We start from the raw sequence: 22,099 nt of genomic DNA on the forward strand, positions 1-22,099 counted from the left end.
GGACAATAAAGTGTTACAGTATAGCATTCTTACCACGCAATAGTTGATACATTATAGGAATTTTATATTTAAATTGAAATGAGATATTGTTGCTAAGTTGTTTCAAACGAGCAAAAACTGATTCAGTTAGTTCCCACAATTTTAAAAAATTACATCTTATTCATAATTTTATTAGTGCTTAGGCATATTATATCAATAACCTATAAGTAATCCATATATGTCATTATATTTGCATTATTGACAGTAAAGAAAAAGTTCATGTTTCCTTAAAAGTGGTCTCAAGTCTCTCGTTCTAGAGTTTCTTGTGTTAATGAAGAATTTGGATACAGGACTTAAGATGCATCTGTAGTACTCTGCTAAGTAGTTTGAGTAATATTGGGAAGGGCCACTCATTGATTGAACCATCAATCAAATCATGCATACTGCATCCTTCCAGAAACCAGCTCAAAGCACTTTGCAGATGTTAATATTAAAGTTAAAACTGAGTGTAAAAGAGCCTTACAAAGTAGACCAGCTTGAAAACCTTATCTAAAAATTTAGAATTGTTTTAAGACTAGGATCAGTGTTTTAAGGAAATTGAAATACCTTGAGTTGGAAGAAAAGTAAAAAAGCTCTATGGTCATAAATATCACATTCCCAATTCGAAAGCTGAGAATGAGCAGCAAGATCATATCCTGGAAAATGTAAATTCTGTCAAATGGTAACCAAGATCTAGGCATCCTCTCTACCGGAAGTGGCTTACATTCTGTTGGAACAAGCAGGCTGTGCACAGAAAGAACTGGACCGAAGGAGGTTCTTCATAAAATGAAAATCTAGGAAGGAGGTGGCAAGTGGATGCACAAATAATGAATGACAGAACCAGCTGAGACATGATAAAAGCACAGAAGGGGAGGTCTCCACATCTCTGCAAGACATACCAGCTTGAGCTTTCACCTGCAGAACTTCCTTGGACAGTAATGAGGCTGCTCCACAGTATTATGGCTAATATGGGACTTAAAAAAATACTGCCGTGTCAGAAGACTGTCAGCCCTGCAGTCTTTGAAAATAACAAAAGGAACTCCCATCAGACAAGACAAGCAAAGAGGATGAAAGTAATAGCCACTGGAAAGGACCAGTCCATTGAGCTTTTTGTCACCTGGGTTCAGCTCAAGAAAATTCTTTGGTAGCTACGGTTAGATGTAAAAAGTGAATAACACTGTCCTGACATGGATCAGTGGACACAGATCCTTGAGTTCCTATCTGCATAGAAAGCTGTAATTACAGTAAAGGCAACAAAGACCCAGAATTCAATAAGTTGTACGAGACAGCAGCAAAAGTCTCTGCAACAATCATGTAGAAAGGGAATTCAGAATACTTGTCACAAGGCTAAAATAAGTTACCCTTATATGATATTTCTAAAATAGCAGGAATTCTGTAGTTAGAACCACATGCATATGTGTTTTTCCCTCCGTATCTGGGGATCCCAGTGGTCACAAAGGGGATTAAGAATTAAAAGCAAAGCTACAATGAAAATAAAAACCATTAGCAAAAGGATACAAGTGTTTAAAAAAAAAGGAGCTGAACAAATCTCACTATCAGAAAACTAATTCTGTCAGATTTAGCTAACAGTTGTAAAATTTGCTTAAGCAGAGGGAACTGGACTAGACTGGAGCTGCTTCTGCTCTATGCTTCCATTCCTTTGTTGTACAAATTTATACTGAGTCCTTACTGTGTGAAATCACTGTTTTTAGAGAATCCAAAAGGGACTCTGAGTATCCTAAAGAAGCTTACAAATTAGTAAATCCATCTGTACCAAGATCCCTACAATAGTACTGTCCTTTGAGCCTAGGCTGAGAAAAGCCATGTGGATACTTGATCAAAAGGACTGGCTCATATTTCAGCCCCTTTGGAAGAAGATAGGTTAACAGGCACCTTTGACTTCTCTCTAGGAGTGTAATTCTCTAATATTTAGGATAATATGACCTCAAGGAGTTAACTTTTATCATTGTTGGGGTCAGATAACATAGTTGCCATTAAAACTTAAGTAGTGGTTTCTGGTTTTAAGTTGTTGTTTCTTAAGAAGAGTTCAGCATCTTCTCATCATAGCTGTTGAAGTTAAATTCTTCTATGAAACTCATTAGGCCCTGGAATTGAATTTTAATTTGGGAAAGGATGTGAAAGGTAAGCAAATTCCAAAACTTGTTTTAATTCAGGCAGTCTCTCAAAGAGAAGATTGTCCTTAGGTGGTTATGGCCTAACTTGTTCTCCCTGGGTTTCAATGGCATACTTAAACACCATTTTTGTTTTTCTTAGTCATTAAATTCAAATTCTAAATGAATTTCTGCATCCAGATTACAAGGCATTAATTTTGTTCTAATTTTTTTTTATGCCAGACAATCCATGTCCAAATGCTGTTTATAAACCTTCTCCATTGCCTGTTTCCTTGGTAATTGGAATGACTGGCTCTCACTCATTATTTTTCAGAGACTTGAATTGTTGACACTGCTGTGTCAGTGTGAGATAAGGAAAGCTTAGTGATTTCTTTTGTTTAGAGTCTTTATTATTTACTTGTAGTACCTGAAGGTCAATGACTGCTAAAGCAGGAGTGGATTAGACTAAAATACAGAAAGCATAAATGCATAAATTGGAAAAGATGCTTGGTGGCACTATTTAATTCAACCCAATTCAATACATATGGGAAGATTTACCCTCATAAGACTGTAAAAATGGAACAAAAATATCTTCCTTGCTTAGAGAAGTGATAAAGAGTGTTTTGCAGCTTAATAAATCACATGACCTTTGGCTTGAAAAAGTCATTTTTCATCCATAAAATTTGGGGATGGGTGGGCATTAAATGATCACCAAATCCCTTTACAGTATGATAATTCCATGGTTTCTAGCCCGTATAACATATACTTCAATTCATAATAATTCTTAATAATATAATTCGTAATCCATAGAAATTCATATTACCTATAACAAAATTCATTGAAGTTGAGAATTATTGGCTTGCAATTCCTTTCAGGTTTCTTTTCATATTTTTGCTAAAGAAAAGGACACATTTCATTCAACTCAATTTAAATGACAGGACGAAAGAACAACTCTTTGGTATCATTTGCATCAGCAGCATAGTGTATACATGTACAGTTCTTCCAGAGGCCTTACAAGATTTTGCTTTGTATTTTTAAAAAAGTCACATAGTAATGTTGGTCACTGAGTGGCATTTAAATTCAGACCTTGCTGGTCAGATTCCAGATTTCCTTTGCCTTCATCAAAGACCTCCATGATCTGAGCCCAAGGAAGGAAGGAATTTAAAGCAAAAGTTATAGATATAATGTGAATGAGACCCTAGCCTCTTTTGCCTAAGGAAAGAAAGTTCCTTGTAAATCATGGATACTTGGCAAATGCTACTTCCCTTTTGCCTCATTTTTGGTGTCTTTTCATTTGCCAGGTACTACTTGCTAGTAGTATGATGTAGTTAAGAGCACAAACTTTGGAGACAGATGCCAACTATATAACCACCGCACCAGTTGTTTAACCTCATGAGACGCAGGCATTAGTGAGGATGAGGCCTGCTTCCAGAAGCTTCTGGTGTAGGGTTAAATGAGACAACTCTGTGAAGGACTTGGCACGTGAAATAATGGTGACTGTTATTAGTCATATGCACCAGGCACTTACAGGTTGCTTTGTATACCCTCGACTGCATTCTGTGAAATGGCTTATTATACCCAAATTACAAGGGAGGGGATTGAAAAATCTCCATTAGTTTTACTAAATGCTTCAGCTAAACCGTGCTATTCTTTTAGTTTTGAATGCAGTTTTCGTCACCTTTGTGTCTGTTCTCAGCCTTGCTGCTCTGCCTACAATAACCCTTCCCTCTTGGCTATTGAAAATTTGCCTGCCTCCATCATGAAACCTTCCCTCATCCTCCCCATCAGACTCCACAAAGGAGGCTCTTTCTCCTGCCGTTGAACTCCCATAACCCTTCACTTTCCCTCCAAGGGTGAGAGCTCCTAGAGGGCAGGAGCCTTATCTTCATAATCTTTGTGATCCCTGAAACTCCCAGCACAGTGCATTCCACAGTACATTCTGAGTCTGGTCATAAATAATAAATAAATCATTGATGGTTCTCTTGTTCTTCTTTGGGGTAATTTTTATCCTGATTGATTTGTTTTGGGAACTTTGCACATAACCTCTGAATAGAGTGGTGTCAGTGTGATTTTTAGAGGAAATGAGTTACTTTTAGAACGTTTGATTTCAAAAACAGTGCTATGTTAGAAGCACTGAATAATTAGGTTAAAAGTGATTTTGCTTTTATTTTCATTTCAGATGATTGTGTGAAACTATATAGAGAGTATACTCATCTAATGATAAGATGCATTTTTTTCCATGAGGAATTAATTCTTGTTCAGTTTCTGTTTAAAGTAGAGAAATTCAGATTTGTGCAGAATCTACAAAACCAACATGTCAAAAGAAATTTCCTGAAATTTTCGTCTGAGAACTGACGGGTGGTTATTACAATAGGTTTGCATGTATTTGAGACAAATTGTTTATAGGAGAAAATTGGAAAGAACTGCATTATTGACCTCCGTGAGTGTCAGATGATATACAGAGCTTTGGGATGGGCACTAACACTTCTTCATAAATCAGATGCAATGTCAAGTAGCACTTGTGGCTTATCAACTTTGGCTTACCATGGAAAAGTACACTGAAGATCAAGTTTGTTTTTCTGCCATTTTGAAAGAAAATGCAGGAAACTAGAAATTGGTATATATTCATCAAACAGCTGTTTCCTTTATTTGTGTTTAAAAAGCAAGTATTTCGTAAATAAGAACAATAATTACTACTTTGAAATTGAGGTTTAGTATGGTTTCTTTTTATTACCGCATCTGACAGAAGACTAGTAGGATGTTCTATATCCACGACGACAATAGGGTATAACTTATATTATAAATAGCATGAGTAACAAAGACAGTTACTCCTAGGTGTCATGTACATCCCGACAGCAGGGAGAGATTATCATTTACTTACTCTTTTATACTTCTGGAGAATTTAGCATTAAATAGTTCATCCGTGTAATTTATATAATTATCCATCTAGGAGTTCACAGGTTTGAGAGCAAAAGTATCCTATCAAAAATAATCTTTGATCCTTTCTTCCCCAAAAGGAACTTGTGGAGTACTACAAGCATCATTCTCTTAAAGAAGGGTTCAGAACTTTAGATACAACTCTGCAGTTTCCATACAAGGAGCCAGAACATTCAGCTGGACAGAGGGGTAATAGAGCAGGCAACTGTGAGTATTGTGATTTAGAATGCAATTTACTGTCACTTAAGGATTGGAGGCACAATAAAATTGAACAACCTTCATTCCAGATTTTGAAATACAACCAATTAATATGGTAATGCATTTGGCTAGGACTTTTTTCTGGATCCAGGCACAATCAGATGGACCAAGAGGTTTATGAAAATGTTTAGTTGTATTGCTTTGTGCCAACTTAAGAATTATGTTTGTGCTCAGAAGTCCATCAGAAATGTGAAGGGTATGTTAATTTGCAAGTTCTGTGCTTTTCATTGACTTTTATGTTGGCCAGAGTCTTTCTAACTTACACCTAATGCTTGCGGTCAGAATGCTTTTTAAGCAAGACTGGTGCAAGGTTCTCCAATCTAGCCTAATATCTCAGGTCTGCTTATGATTCTGTTTCAGTAATTACTTTCAGAATTTTGAAATGACCAAAGCATGTTTTCTCTGTCACCAGTAAATTTTCAGCCAAATATTGCTAAAATTATCCATTAGCCACTTTCTTTCTGCATAAGCTCTGGGCCACAGCTAATCACAAAAGATTAGCCCCAGAACGAAAGCATTTTATAGTTCGAATTTGAGTTCAAGTCAAAAACTTGTTTCTCCTCGCCATTTAATGCCATGTAATCTTCCTGAAAGTATGTAAAGAGAACATTGTAATGAAAAATGCTGTGAAAAAGTGTGATTTCATTCCCTTATTTTGATATCTTTTTTTTTTTTTAAATACTAAAACCTGTTTGGTGAGAGACGTGGATACAATTTCATTCTCAGAATCTTTAGCTTAAGCAAAACTGGAATATTTAGAGGTATTTGATAAAAGAAGTTTGTGTTGTATAATATAAGTTTAACTTTTTTCTGAAAGTGGAAACTGAAAGGGAAACAGGTAACTCTTAAGGCTCCAACAACATCAGTCAAATTCCATACACTTAGAATATAAGTAAATATACAAGAAATTTGTCACATCAACTGACAGTTTTTTTTATTTGAATAAATTCATAGCGATTCTCACAGGGATCAGTGACAAATGCCCAAACTAGTGCAGTGAAAGTAGTAAGAGCACACTTTCTGTTGAAATTTTAAATATCCATTCAAATGTATCTTTCTATTTTTAGCCCAATATCTCCCAGTTACCTTAGATTCACATATAAACCATAATTTTTGCCCATACAAAAATGGAAGTTATCCCTCAAAAAAATACATTTTCCCTACAAGTTTCTTAAACGTCTACCAAAGCTATGACCTTTCTTCCTACATGAAATGTGTAATTTCCAATTGCCTTTTCTTTGCTTCCCCACCAGCAGGAGATAATAAAAGTTGCCAGAGAGAACAGTTATTCTCAAAATCCTGTTTGAGTTGTTCACTCCCTTCTAGAGAGCCAAGGGAGGGGAACAAGCAAGGAGAGCAGATGCCCTGTATTAGATGGGAAGGTTGTCAGCCCTTCACATTTCACTGCACGGTATACTCCCAAGCATTTGCCTGGGTACCTGGCCCATGTCAGTACTCAGAGGATATTGTCCCGTGGTAAATGAAGTTGCCTAATTTACGATTTTGTCTCTAGTGTTTAATGAAGTATTTAATGCTCAAATCCATCTGTAGATTGGGAAGAGAATTATAGGCCAATTTTTAAAGCATAGTCAATAGAAAGGTTTGAAACATCTGTGCTAGCTGCTGGGCAGTTTTTCAAGAGATAAAAAAGTCATCAGTTTGGACACCCTATCCAGTCTTTTTAAAAGATTCTGGCAACTTAAGTCATGCTACAAAAACCCTCCTATAGTTGAGAAAGAAAGAAAACTATCCATTTAAAATTAAATCTTTGTTAGCATCTGATTTCATTCATTTGCTCTTTCATTTGTTTAGTTTTCCATTTGTTCATTCAATAAATATATATTAAACACATAACGCAGATAAGGCACTGTTTTTAGGACCAGGATAAAGCAGTTAAGAATACAAGGTCTCTGCCTTATGGATCTTACATTTTAATGGGGAGACTCAGGCAAATGTGGATTGGGGGAGTTTGATATTTTTAGATGGGGAGTCCAGGGAAGACTTCACTCATAAAGTTACCTCAAAGAAGAGAGGTGAGTTGTGTGCCAGTCAGCAATAATTGTGCAATGGTTGACACAGCAAGATTATTCAATAGTTAAAACACAGCAGGGTTAGAATCTTAGATCAGACATATCCTATCCTGATGTTTTATTTACTTTATGCTGACTTTCTATAAAAGAGAATTCTACAGTGGTTCTGAGGATTAAATGAGATACTGTGTGTAAAGCACTTAGCACAGTGCCAGTACTCAGTGAACGACAGCTACAACCCCTACTACCGCTACCACTTCTACTTCTATTACTACAAATATAGTCTCTTGTTTTGGCATTTTCATGCCTTTTTCAGACTTGAAGAATAATTTTACTAACTGCAATTCTTATAGAAATTTATATCTATGCTTTTATGACTTTTAAAAAATATATCTTGGCTTATTTTATACCATCCTTGTTAAGAGTTAACCCTTAGTTGAAACATTGCTTCTATTTTTATGCACGATGTGTTTCCAGAGAGTGGTAAAGTGGGAATGGTTCATGCTCTGCACAGAAAGGTTACCCACATGTCTTTGTACAGAACAATCTTGTGACATTGTAGGCCTTACCTCTGGATCATAGTTCTGGCTATGCTGCTAGATATCATCTAAAAGTAACCTTTATCAGGAAGTATTACCTTGAGCTACTGTATTGGATAGAACAGTGATAACTCCATTACTTCTTATAGGTCTTAGAAGAAGCAGAGAAGGCAGGCTAAAGTCCAAGACTACATTGTGTTCTGGACAGAGAATGAGAGCGTAGTTTCATTTCCTGAAACCTGTTCTTTATTCTTATTTATTTATTTATTTATTTTTTGGATAATATAGTCATCTTGAAAAAGAAAAGTCCCGGGAGATTGTAGAGGGTTCTTGCTTCTAAACTGATCCACATTAGAATGTTCTTGGAAAGATCACCAATTATTTTTAACTTTTAGAATACAATAGATTATGATTCAACTACCTCATTCAAATGCAGAAAAAATTGCAAAAAATTGATTAGAATTAAAGAGGAATCCAGAGTACTGGGCAAAGAGAATAACATTTCTAGATTACGAGGCTACTCTATAGGAGGCTGTATCTCAGATGATGGGAGTTTTATCTTTACCTTTGACTTAAGAGTGTTTCAGAGATAGGGAGGGAGGGGGCAGTGGGGGGGGTGGGGAGGAGAGAGAAGAGAGAACTCAGGTGTAGCAGTGAGCTGCTGTACTTCCTCTAGAACCTGTAAACTGTCCTGGCTCCGTATAAGATATCCTGCCCTGATCTGTGGATCTGTGTGAGAATCTCATTATTTTCCAAATATCGCCATAGCAAACCTGCCTTAGACTGCTTTAGGTGTACCTTTAGGGTTTGTTTATCTGAAGGGCACTGAGTTGACTTGCTTTTCTTGCTCCGCACTGAACTCTTAATTATTTTCAGGACTGCACCAAGTAGCATCTGACCTTAGGCAACCTTCGCTTTCTAAGCCTCAGCTTTCTCATCTGATGAATGAGGAATGGGGTTAGATACTTTATTATGTTCTTTTAAAAAGAGCATCCTGTTTTTTTCTTTGTATGCCTGAAAGGAGGAGGTGAGATAGAATGTTAATAGACCATTACACTAGGAAAAGTTGCATGCTCAGTTATTTTGTAACCTATAAACAGACTTTATACATTTTTCCAAGTTCTTATTTATGGGGAATTAGTTGGGCCACAGAGTTAGAGATGAATAGGTTTTTAAATTTTAAGAACAAATTTTTTAAATTTATTATCCTCTTTACATGATCTCAAAGTATCTTCCCATAAGAACTTACTAATTACAGAGGTAAAATAGTAACTTTTTAGGCAAACACCACCTTAGCCACATGATTAGAATTAACATCATCAATAATAGGACAAATAGAGATCATTTACATCCTAATATGATGCTCTGAGAAGGAGACAATATCACTTTGGTGGTGTTCTTGCCTCAAAACTGAATCATTTGAATCTAATCGTGACAAACCCAAATTGAAGGACATTCTACAAAATAACCTGCACTCTTAAAAAATGACAAGGTCATTAAAGACAAGGAAGGTCTGAGGAACTATTTCAGATTAAAGGAGACTGAAGGGGCATGACAGCTAAAGGCAACCTGTGATCCTGCATTGAATCATAGGAAAGGAAAAAAAAATACACACACACACATACATGCACCCATATATACATATGGGACTATTGGCAAGTTTTGAATAAGTTGTCTAGAGTAAGTAATAGTACTTAAGTAGGAGGACCAACCAATGGTAATTTTCTGCTTTTGATAATTGTATCATGGTTGTATAAGAGAATAGAAATGTCTTTGTTTTTAAAACACACACACTGAAGTATTTAGGGGTAGAGGGCATTATATCTCCAGCTTACTCTCAAAGGGTTCATGAAAAAATATGGATCAACTGATAAAGCAAACATGGTAAAATGTTAACATTTGGAGAGTCTGAGTAAAAAGTATATAGAAATGTTTTTGTACTATGCTTTCTGCTTATAAGTCTGAACTATTTCTGATTAAAAGTTTAAAATGTAGAGATGATCCCAATAGCTGGATAGATCTAACAGAATTGGGAGAAAGCTACACTGTTGGTTTGGGGGTGGCTAAAGCACTAACGTATGCTCAGTAGGGCACATTTGAAACCATCTGTTCCTTACCTGTGACCACATTGTTTTACATATTCATTCACTCATTCATTTGTTCAACAGATATTTATTCTGCTATATGCCAGGTCTGTTGCTAGATGCTAGAGTTATAATACTTAATGAGATAAACAATCTGCAGGATAGAAACAAACATGAAACAAAGAACTGCATAAATAGTTACAATCTTGATAAGTCTTGTGATGCAGAAGAACTGGTGGGAGGGTATGACAGGGAGGGCATTTAATCTGTAGGGTCAGGAGGGACTTTTTGAAGAAATGACATTTAATTTTAGTGTAAAAGATCTGTGAGGGCTGGCAGAGTATGGGATGGTAGTGAGTAGGGAAGTATCACACTGAAAGAGTTGGTAGTATGAAATTCCTTAAGCAGAAAGAAATTAATATGTTTAGAGAATTGAAAGGAAGTCATGTGTTTGGAGCACAGTGAGCAGATTCTAATAAATGCAATGGAAATGTATTGCAGCAATATAAATGTATTGCAGAAAATGACATGAACCGATGGGCATTGTTTTAAAAGATCACTGGCTTCTCTGTGAGGAGTGGCTTGGTGGGAGGCATGGACAGAAAGGAGATGAGTTAGGAGGCTATTGCAGATGTCCATGAGAGAGATGATGATGATTTGGACAAGAGTTGAGTGGTGACAGTGGAGAAGTACAATAGGTAGATTTGAAATCTGTTATGGAGGTCAGACTGATTGGATATAGGAGTTGACATAGAAGTAGTACAAGAATAACACACAAGGATTTGCCTTGGACAGCAGGTAAATGGTAGAATCATTGACTGATCAGGAAGCAGAAGAGATATAAAAGGTTTAGAGGATAAGGTAACAAATTCAGTTTTGTACAAGTTTAGGTCTCTGTGAATACTGAAAGGTCCGTTAGGCAGTTGGCTCCAAGGAGAGTGGCCTGGGTTAAAGATAGATTTTTATTAATTATCAACACTTCCATTTCATAGTTCACATGGAATACAGTAATTAGAGAATTATAGTCACTTGTATATAGGTTTCATTATTTCTTCTGTCTTACTGCTTCTTGAAGTCCCAGAGACCAGGCCCCTTTGCTTCTCATGCTTAAATCGAACTTTGCATAGTACCTTGCATGGAAAAGGTGCTCAGAAAAGATTAAATAAGGTCCTTTCTGACCTTAGATACATGGGAGATGTAGAAGTTATCAGGGTGCTAAGTGTTGTTGAATTTGGAAAAAGCATGGGAAGATGGGTGGGTTTTAAAACAAAGCATAGACCAGCATATTCCTTTTGACATTGTGACAAATATTGCATCAATTCTTAAAAAATTGACGGAAGGTTTCCTGGTTCATTGGGACCATATAAAAGTCCAGGAGAAAGAAATAGAAACTGAGCTGGAACCTAGGTATGGTCTCTTTCCTTCTACCCAGTTATTCCTGTTATTCTTTTACTAGGTACTTAAGCTTTATTTTCAGCCAATGGTTTAGGCAGAAATTTGAAATTGGAGAATTTTATCATTTTTATTTATTAACTCAATGCAACATAATACAGCTTTGTGAAATTCCCTGACCATACCTTAATCATTAGTAATTAGTTTTATTACACTGTAATAGGGAATAATATTTATCTCCTTCTTACAAATTAATCTCAAACAACTATGTAGTTTAGTTTTTACCTTCTTGCCTTTATAATTTAATATACTGATATTCATCTATCATTTTCTGATCTGTTTATCTGACCCTCAATCTTTCGTCATCATCTTTTCCTTGGTCATTCAGCATTTGGTTTTGGTATGATCTAATTTTATTCTGTCAATCTTAAATATTTATTTTAATATCCATAGTATTAATTATAAATTTTTCTCTGAATTTTTCCATCTTTATTCTAATTTTTCTTCTTTCTGTTCGATGAGTTTGCCAGAATGCAAAGTCTGAGGCAACAGTCCCCACAAGACTGCCCTCACTTTAGATACCAGCTGCAAGTTCGAGGTACCCTGGGCAAGCCTCACTTCTGACCAGCTGGCTACAAATTTTGGGGTCCCTATAGACTCCCTCAGGTTTGATAATTTGCTAGAACAACTAAAAAAACTCAGGAAAGCACTGTATTTATGATTAAAGTTTTATTATACAAAAGGATATGAATTAGAACCAGATAAAGGAAGAAGCGTATAAGGCATCACCTTGGAGTGTTCCAAATGCAAAGCTTTCATCGTCCTCAGGGATGTATTACCCTCCTAGCATCCAAGTATGACAATATTCAAAGAGTATTACCAACCAGGGAAGCTCACTCAAGCTTCAGTGTCAGGAGTTTTATTGAGGCTTCTTTACATAGGCATGATTGAGTGAAACATCGGCCACATGGTTGAACTCAATCTCCAACTTTCCTTCCCTCACTTCCTCTGTGGTCAGGCTGATATCATGTGACTCAAAGCCCCAAACCTATAATCATTTGGTTGGTCTTTCTGGTGTGGCCAGTCCCCACCCGGAGTCATCTCCTTCGCATAAGCTATAGGTGTGGTCTGAGGGGCCAACCAAGAAAAACAAAGACACTCCTATCACAAGACTAATTCCAAGGGTTTAGAGATGACCTACCAGGGGACGAGGGCTCTCTTTGGGCTGAGGTCAAATTCTTTATCACACTTGATAGTATTAATTTTAAATTTTTTCTAATTTTTCCTTCCGTATTTAATGTTTTCTTCTTTCAGTGTTTGTAACTTAGAGTTTTATAAGACAATTTTGCATTATTAGGGCAAATGGGCAGTCCATGGATGGGAATTACAAAAGAAACATTACCTTAATGTAATGAAGCATTTTCCATGGATTGTAGCTTTCCGACAGTAAAATGCACTGTCTTCTGGAGAGCAAGCACTTCTAGCCAATGCAGGTTTCCAAGCAACTCCTGCATGACCATGTCTGAAAAAATACTGAAAATTAAAATATAGAAAAATAAAATATTTTCTATGGAATAAGAGAACCTAAGGATCCTATCTGATATACAATAATTTGATGATTAACAGGACACTGTATTTTTCAACCCCCTTTCATATACATTAGATTAACATCTTTAATGGAGTATTCATGAATCACCAGCCCTGCCAGGACCACCAAGAAAAGGTTTTCAAACAGATACATAAAAAAATGCTGCTTATATAATATAATCCCCTCTAGGAAATCACAGTTTATGTCAGCGTTTTAAAGGCATCGAGAAGACCCGCAGCAAAGAAATTTGGTTAGCTTTATTTTACCCAGCATTTCCCTAACTTATTTCACCATGCAGCACTATCTCATAATGTTTAATACTCATGTTATGAGCCTTAAAAGAGTTAGCATCTGTGAAGTACTTGGAACAATGTCTGGCACGTGGGAAGTGCTGTATGTTTTAGCTCCTGCTTTTACTACTGCTGCTGCTGCTTCCACTCCCATATTATTACCCAATGGGAAATGTTGCCTTAGCCTCATTTGACAGTTTTTAATGTATTCATAAAAGTCCTCCTCCTTTTCATTGGGTCTTTGGTTTCTCACTTCCATTTCCTGGGTTTCAGCTTTCCCAGTATGCATACTACTCCGTGGGCTAAGTTAGTTCTAACATATTGCTGACATTTTTTATATTCTTTTCCAAAAACATGCCTATTATGTCCACAGAATTTATAGTTCTTGGGCAACTGATCAACCACAGTTGTACATCTTCATCATAAGGTCATGCAGGGCTTCCCTTTTTTATTTACTTACTTCAAAAGCTTTACTAGCTAGTAAAAGGTATTTTTTTTTTATATACTGAGCAGGATAACTGTAAAAATTAGTATCTAATACCTGGGGTCACTTCAGAATGTGGCTTGCAGAAATAAATTCTGAAGATTCAGATAACCATATTCAAAGCTATTCAAAAGAAATAAATGTTTCAAGGTTCAAATAGCAACCCTTAAATACTTAGTATTTCTCATCTTTCATGCTGCCCTCTCTCATATAACCTTATATTCTAAATTAAAAACTGATCTCAGCTCAGTTAATATATATAATGTTCTCTAATTGACTCTAGGGCCCTCTGATGGCAACCCAGATCCAAAGCTTTCATTTCTGTAGTCAGTCTCTCTTGCCTGGAAAATGAGCAGATATATCTAAATTGAGAAGAATTTACATTTTTCTTTCTAGAGATTGGACCAGACTCTTAGCTGTGAAGATCAATACTGAGAGCTCTCTTTTCTTGACATATACCACTGATATGCAACTTCCCCTACTGAATTCCAAATCTGCAAGAATGTAGGTGGTCTTAACTCTGTGACTCTCTTTACTCCTAACATCATGAGAGGTTTTGTAAAGAGTCAGCTAGGGTTTCCTTTCATTCATTCATTCATTCATGCACAATTCATTCATTCATCCATACTTCATTCATTGCTTTATGCATCCAGCATTTATTGAGCATCTGCTTGCACCAAACACTATATCACACACACTCTGTAAGAGTTTCATACAGTATAGCTCAATGTCTAAACAATACATAGGACTGCAGGGGGAATATTTCCTGTATCTAGGCACCTCAGACTGCCACATTAGCTCTGCTAGGGGCCTTTTCATGTAATTACCTTTTATAACGTTCCTGAGAAGTTATCATCAGCCTTGAATACTCAAGTGACTTTATGTTTACTAATACACAAAACATGCAATTTATTTTTGAACAAATTTATTTATTTTCTTATATTGATCCAAAAATTTGACTTAGAATAGCTACTTACCAGTTAGTTCATCTCTCTAGAGCTATACAAAATAAATATACTGCACACTCTGGAGGCCATACATGATAGCCTCTGTATGCTCTTTTCCCTTCCCCACCATTTATTTATTTATTTGTTTATTTGTTTATTTGTTTATTTATTTATTTATTTATTTATTTATTTGTCTCTTGTTAAATAAGCTACCTCAAATTATTGAACCCCTTCTCATGTAATTGGTTGACAAACATCTCACTATTCTGGCCACCCTCCTATGGATGTACTCCAGTGTGTTAGGCTGAATATTTCAATATCTCCTGACTTGTTGGCTCAGATGTTTCCTCTTCAAAGCTCATTCTTTCCAGTTAATATCCTCAAAGGCACTATTCTCCATTCTTGAATGAATCCAAGAACTTCTTTCCTCATCTCTTCTTAGGTTACTATGTTCTTCCCAATAACCCTCTCCATAGATCCCCGTGTTCATTCATTCAGTGGATCTTTACTGAAAGCCTACTGCAGGGCACACAATGTTCTAAGGGCTGGGAATATACAGTAGTGATCCAAACAGACAAAATTCCTTTCTCTTGTTAAACTTATGTGCTAGTGAAGAGAGACCCTAGGAGTTAGGAGTTGATAAGAACTGTTGAAAAGCATTGAGATAATGGTACTCAGGAGTGCTGGGGTGGCTCGCAGTTTTAGCTGGGATGGTTGAGTGCTGAGAAACTTAGCTGGAGGCGTAGCAGAAATCTGGTTCAGCAGTTCTGAGTTAGCTCAACAGTAGAACAAGCTGACAACAGCCACTGGTTTTAGAGGCTCCCTTTTCTTACAAGGCCACTTGTATGTCCAGAAAACTTCTATTATTATAAAGACACATAAATACCCTATAAATATGTAGAGCCCTCTGCTGGAATTTTGACCATGGAGCAGTGCAGACCATCTGTGTCTGACCCAAGCAATGAGAATTTGAAGGATTGTTTGCACTCGACTACTTCTGCACTTGTGTGTCATTTTCCCAGTAAACCCTGTTTTCTAACTGTACCGTGTGGCACTAGTGATGTGTGTCCATAACCCCGAATAGGACATAAGTGTAGGTCTAATTGTGAAGGTTATATTTGACTAAAGGGTTGAAGGAGGTGAGAGAGGGAACAGCCAGTACAAAGGAAGGAGTGTGGACGAAATGCACAATGTAGTTAGAGCAGAAGGAGCAGGAGGAAGAGTAATAGGAAATAAGGGAAGAGAGGTAAGGGAGGCCAGATCTTGAAAGGCCTTCTAGGACTTGACTTTAGTCTAGAAGAAATGGAGAGCCATTGAATGGTTTTAAGCAAAGGAGAGACCTGGTCTGACTGTAAGGTTTAACAAGATAATTCTGGTTTTTATATTCAAAAAAGACCATGTTGGAGAGAGGATCAAAGGTAGAAACTGGGAGGCCAGTTAGCTGGCTACCATGGTAATCCAGGCCATAGATGATGGTGGCTTGGACCAACACATAGCCATGAGGCGATATGTTTTGAAGGGATCCAACAGGATGTTCTGACACATCGGATGTGAGACATAACAGCAAGAGAGTATTTAAGTGTGGTGCTAAGGTTTTCCGCCTGAGCAATTGGAAGATTGGAGTTTCCTGGGGTTATTTAAAGGGAACCAGTAGAGTCCAAAGTCTAGTCTCAACATTCTTGATTGAAAATGAATTATTTCCATATCACTGTATGATTTCTATATGTGTGTCTCTCTTTCACTAATTTCTGTGCTCCTTTGAAGGCAAGGACACTGTCATATTTGTCATATCTCATGTAGCACCTGGCACAGTACTTAGCACATTAATAGTTATGTAATAAATGTCTGTAAATTATTTTTAAAGAATATGGATTTATAATCAAGTTTACATCTTGACAAATTAGAGATGGTTACAAATAATCTGAAATTCCTAGGCAAGGGAAATGATCTAATTTTCTGTAACAATAGGGGAAGACCTTATACTCATTTTGTTTTATTGTTAATGGCCTTATATATTTGTACCTTGCGGCACTGAATACTAAGTAGCTGTTTATTTTTTCCAATCATTCTAGACATAAGTTTTCCTTGTTAGATCTTCGAATTTCATGTTAAAGGTAATTTGTCCACTTAACCAGAGGCAAACATTCAATTAAATGAAACCTATCTGAATTATTCTTGTTTTTCAGTGACAATTTATAAAATACACAATAAACACTGAACAGAGGTCTTTTAGTTTCTTGTATTGGGGAGGGTGGGAATGGCAGGGGAGCAGATATTTGATACTATGTGAATATTGCTGGGAATCTGGAAAGAAGACATGCCTGAATTCTAAAACAAAATCAGGTTAAGGATTGCAGCTTTAAATTAAGCATTTATTAAATGCTCAGCATGTTCTCTGCTGCCAGTCCATCTGTAGACAATCTTGGTAAAAAAGAACCTCCTGGACTGCTCATCAAAGCACCCCATATAGGAACAAGTTCTTTGCAAAGACCTCCAGGCCATCGCAGGGTAATGAACTCGTTCAGCGCTCGTTGGATTGATAGGACCAGGCCAATCGCCTGGTATTTTTACCAACTTCTTTGGGTAACATAAATGAGTGTGAACACAAGCATTTGTTATAACTGAAAACTGTATTTCAGTTGATGTCCATCCCAGAGAAGAATACTTAGCAAATGCTTAGCATAATCTGCACTTACACATGTAATAGGTAATTGCTAGTTCAAAAGTACCTTAGGGTTTGATAATCAATACCCCTAAGCAAGAGTGCTGATTGAGCTTGGACTCTACAGTATACAAATTTCAAACGTTACTGAAAATTTGAGCAGTTTTTCATTTGCTCATGAACATCAGTGTCCTAATCAAGGCAGGACATATTACTTACAATAATGGCTCATTAGCCTTGGTAAGAAAAGTGTAGGCATCAGATACCGATTCACCGATACGTTTTTTTATTCTATTATACACACTGTGTTCTTTTTTTTTTTTTTTTAATTAACACACCTGTGTGGCTTTATCTGTTCACTCAAGTCTCAGTAATGAACAAATTCACTAATGATTGGCCAATCAGTTGATTATGGCTATGCTGTAACTGCTATTCCCAACTTACTTAACACATAACTTCTGTTTCAATTAGAGACTATGTATTTCAGGTTTTGTTCGTTTCACTTGGAGAAGTTGATAAATAATATTTGAATTTACTCTTAAAAGTTCCTAATAAGAAATAATAAGAACTAAAGGGTGAGCCACTCATTTGCTAATGCTCAGTGATCAAACACGTAAAGAATAATCAGAAAGACTTGCTTGAATGTGATGGTGTCTCTGAGCCAGGCTTTCCTTTGTCTGTGCTAATATGGAGTTAAAAGTGTTTGAGGAAGGAGAAAAATTAGGCCCTTAACTAAAGCAAGAAGTTTGCAAATTATTACTTCAATGAAAAATTCTCAACACTGAGATCGTCAATGAAAAAAATTTCAAGCAGAGAGTTTGCAAATGATTACATCACTGGAAAAGATCTCAACATTGATTTAATATTGTCTGACTGGATAACAATATAAATAAAAGAGTTCTTTTTCTCAAGAAGCTTTCAAAATAATGTGATGTCAGAGGCAGGCTATCTACAACGTTAGGCTGTGAAGGGAAGAGGCCAGAAGAGAATCACCTCAGTAGTTCCATCTGACTATTGCTATTACTGGACTGTATTAATTATCTTTTCAGGAAATGCGTCTACCAATAATTCTTACATGAGGGGCATCTTGGAATGGCAGCAGGAGTTTGTTGAAGAAACCATGTCTCTGTATATGTGTGTGGAAAATAGGCAGATATATCCTCAGTATGGATGTAAATACATTTTAGAGGTTAAACCATTCTGAAAGATATTTCTTATCAAATACCCTATTCCGATATTGCTTACATCTAGATTTAAACCCATACTTTCCTAGGGAAACATGTTATCTGATACGCTTGTCTCCATAGGTACCAGGCATTCAAATACTATTTTGCCAGCTCAAGAGAGAATTAAGGACCTGAGGGCAGAAAAAACTGACATACAGAAAGCATGACAACATTAAGTCATGTTATGATATGTAGAAAGGTAGAAATCATCCCTACCAAACTTTAAACTGTCTGGCTGAGAGCTACAGACTGGGTGACAGGCAAAACTGACTAACCTTTAACTCCTAAGATGATCCCTCAGGCACACAGCATGGCTTATGCCGTAAGGCATACAGCATTTAGTAGCTGTTCAGTATCTCAGGAATAATCACAGTTCTCATAGGAGTATCACTGGCAAGTTAACGGAGGTAAGGTGAAGGAACAGCATTCCAGAATGAGCAGGTTTGAGTTAGAAACGTAGCTGAGGGCCTTGGGCAGTAGCAGAAAGCCAGCCTGGATGAAGAGAATTCATTTGGGAAGATTAGGGAAGATTGGTTAGAAAGGCAGCATGGGACCAGAGTATGAATTACTGTGGCCTACAGGTGAAAAGTTTTGTTTTCATGATTTAGGAAATGGAATGATGGTATCTATTTTTAGAGCAATTAGCCAGGAGGCAGTATTTGGAATGGAATGGAAAAGAGAGACAGAAGCAGGAAGACCAATTGAGAGTCAGTTGCCTTAATTTAGAAATGACATAAATACCTGGATTGGGATGGTGGAATTGAGAATTCTGTGAGGGTGAAACTTCCTATTGCAGTGGAAAAAGGCAGTCTACTTAGAGAATGAACAGGAAGAGCCAAACAGTGTAATGAATTTGCAAGGATAGTTGTCAAAGAGAACAGTGGAGTCACTGAAAAAAGCAAAAATGTGGGAGGTGAACTGGATTACAGGGAGGAAGATGATGGGTTTGGTTTTAGACAACTTAATTCATAGGTAATAGCTGTACCTCATGTCAGTGCCATGAAGACATTTGAAGTCACAATGGAATTCAGGTAAGGAGCTAAGACACATTCAAGAATGCATTTCATTCATTAAGGAAAAAGGTTCATTAAGAGTGAGGTCAACAGAGGGACAGAGGCCTAACCATGGCAACAACCACCATTTAGGGTATAATATTTTAGATAATATTTAAGAAGTTTCTAATTCTAGCTACTTGGAAATGAATGCAAATCCTTATAATGCTTTCAGTATTCAGTAAGAGACAGAGATAGCATACTGATATTATGTATTTGACAAAAGAGATCCAAGTCCTTTGATGATGCATTACCCACATTACTTCAGGAAAGTTTGCTATTTTAAGATCCCAGACAGGTTATCAGAGCAAATATATCCACCTATTATTGAGATTATTTAAATTGCATTTAATTGTGTTTTCATAGATTTCTTATTTTATCCTTCTAGAGTTGAACTTATCCCTTGTTATATTTCAGATTCCTGACTTAAATTACCTAAATTTAGAAATTTGGCAGAGATATAGTTTCATGTTATTACCTTATGGATAAGATAGTCCCAGAGGGACAATTAAGGATGAGCACTTAGAAAACAGTTCAAGGGGAAAATTCCAACAGTAACCAGAATTAATGTGTAGAATGAGGGCTTCCAATTTTCGGTTCTCACAGGGATAGGAATCTTGGCATCAGATTTTCTGCCAATAGCAGAGTGAGGTGTGTGCCGTTTACTTCATTAAATTAGAGATACCATGTTATCCTTTCTCTAATAATGGATATATCATGATCTCAAGGAAATGAAAATGTACCAATGATACTGCATGACAATAGATGAATTGGAAAGATTGTAAAAATAGTTGTGATGGCATATGCCACTGTATTTTAAAAACCAAAATTTACTGAAGAATATACAATGGAATGGAACTGAACCTTGATTATCAATAAGGATATACTTCATGGTAAGTTAAAAGTAAACCTAGAGGCCATTCATGAGAAAGTGTCGTGAATCATCGGTGTGTATATGAGTGTTCTAAGGTCTGTGGCTCCAAGAAAGCTGAACTCCCTCCATTTATCCTGGTCTGTGCACTTGGATGTTATCCAGGTTTCCATTAATAAGCTATTGCTATTCTTAGGTATCCCTAGAACCCCTTCCTGACAAGAGAGTTAACTTCGGAAGAATTCTGTGGCTCTCAAATAATGCAGTGACCTAGAAAGAGGCAGAATATATTGGAAGGTTATTTGAACTCATTCCCAGTTTTCTAAGCCCACCTTCACCTCATCCTTGGGTGTAGAAATCTCTTTGTATCAGTTAAGAGTAACTTCACCTGCAAGTAACAGAAACCCCAGAACTATTGGTTTAAACAGAATAGTCATTTATTTGTTTTTCACATAAACCTGGAAGCAGTTAGTCCATGGCTTGGGTGGGTGGGTAGCGGGAGAGGTCATCTCTGATCCTGTTCCATAAAATTCACAGTGACCAGGTTCCTTCAAGCTTATGCTCCATCATGCTTAAAGTAAGGCTTTCCATCTTGTGGCCCGAGATGGTAGCTCTCACATTCCAGGTAGCAGAGTAGAAAAAAGAACCAAAAGGAAGGACAAGAGTGTGTGCCAACTGCCTTTTAAGGATAGGTCCCAGAAGCTGCCTTTGAGTACTTTTGCTTAAATCCCATTGGCCAGAACTTAGTCATATAGCTACACTGGCCTGCAAGGAAGTTTGGGAAATGTAGTCTTCTTTCTGTGAGAGTATAGCCCAGGGAAATAATTGATTACACATAAGTAGGAGAGGGTAAATACTGGGAGAAAATACATAGCTGTGCCTTCCCTCACTGTTGTTATGGTACCGTGGCATAGGTGGGTGGAGTTTTATAGTTGCTTGTGAGGCCCCTGAGGCAGAGTGGTGGATACAGAGTCATGCAAGTTAAGAGCATGGAACCTGAAGCCACACTGCCTGCGTTTCAATCTAGGTTTTTCTCACATATAAAGTGGAAATAATATTAGTACTTCCTTCTTAGAGTTGTTGTGATGATTAAATGAAATATTGAATATAAAGCTTTACATAAATGTAAAACATTGAGTATGTATCTAAAATCACGTAAGCATTTGATTAATGTTAGCTCTTGTTGCTAAAATTAAAGGGAAATATTTTTGAGTATCCAAATCTAAATAATTTTTCTGTATTTCTTACAATTTTTGGAGACATACTTTTTTTTTTTATTAACAGATATAAGATTTAGAGTGATTTCCATTTTATTTCTAGTTGTGTTTTTCCCCTATTAGAAATAAGCTGGCATATGCATGCTTGGTTGGAGGGGGTGGGGGTAGGGGTGTTTCCTAACAAAGTGTATGAGTTATTTTCATGAATTTTCGATGGGCTCTGCATGTTTCGTTGGTGCTATCCTACAGACTTTCACTTTATATCAGTTTTACTGTGAAATATACTTCATAGTAAGTATTTACAGAATCCCTTTTTCCACTGATGTAACAGAGTGAAAATTATGCATTATCTTGAGAATAGAAGGCCATCCTTGGATGGGTGGGGTTTAAAGG

The 22,099-nt window shown here is 36.7% G+C and overlaps 1 protein-coding gene across 5 annotated transcripts in view; it reads left to right on the forward strand.

The window, feature by feature from the left end:
• The window catches only part of VAV3 (vav guanine nucleotide exchange factor 3), a 375,496-nt gene that overhangs the window by 347,819 nt on the left and 5,578 nt on the right, over positions 1 to 22,099 (forward strand). For 3 of the 5 annotated variants that reach the window (XM_037826494.1, XM_037826495.1, XM_037826496.1), the window contains one exon: positions 5,147 to 5,273. In XM_037826494.1, coding sequence (XP_037682422.1) covers positions 5,147 to 5,273 — 127 coding nt within the window. Of the gene's footprint in view, positions 1 to 2,372; positions 2,426 to 5,146; positions 5,274 to 5,716; positions 5,720 to 22,099 lie in introns of all 5 variants that reach the window. The other 2 variants (XR_005215287.1, XM_037826497.1) reach the window with 2 other exon arrangements.

The sequence above is a fragment of the Choloepus didactylus genome, chromosome 2, assembly GCF_015220235.1.
Source record: "Choloepus didactylus isolate mChoDid1 chromosome 2, mChoDid1.pri, whole genome shotgun sequence".
In the NCBI taxonomy this organism is placed as follows: domain Eukaryota; kingdom Metazoa; phylum Chordata; class Mammalia; order Pilosa; family Megalonychidae; genus Choloepus; species Choloepus didactylus.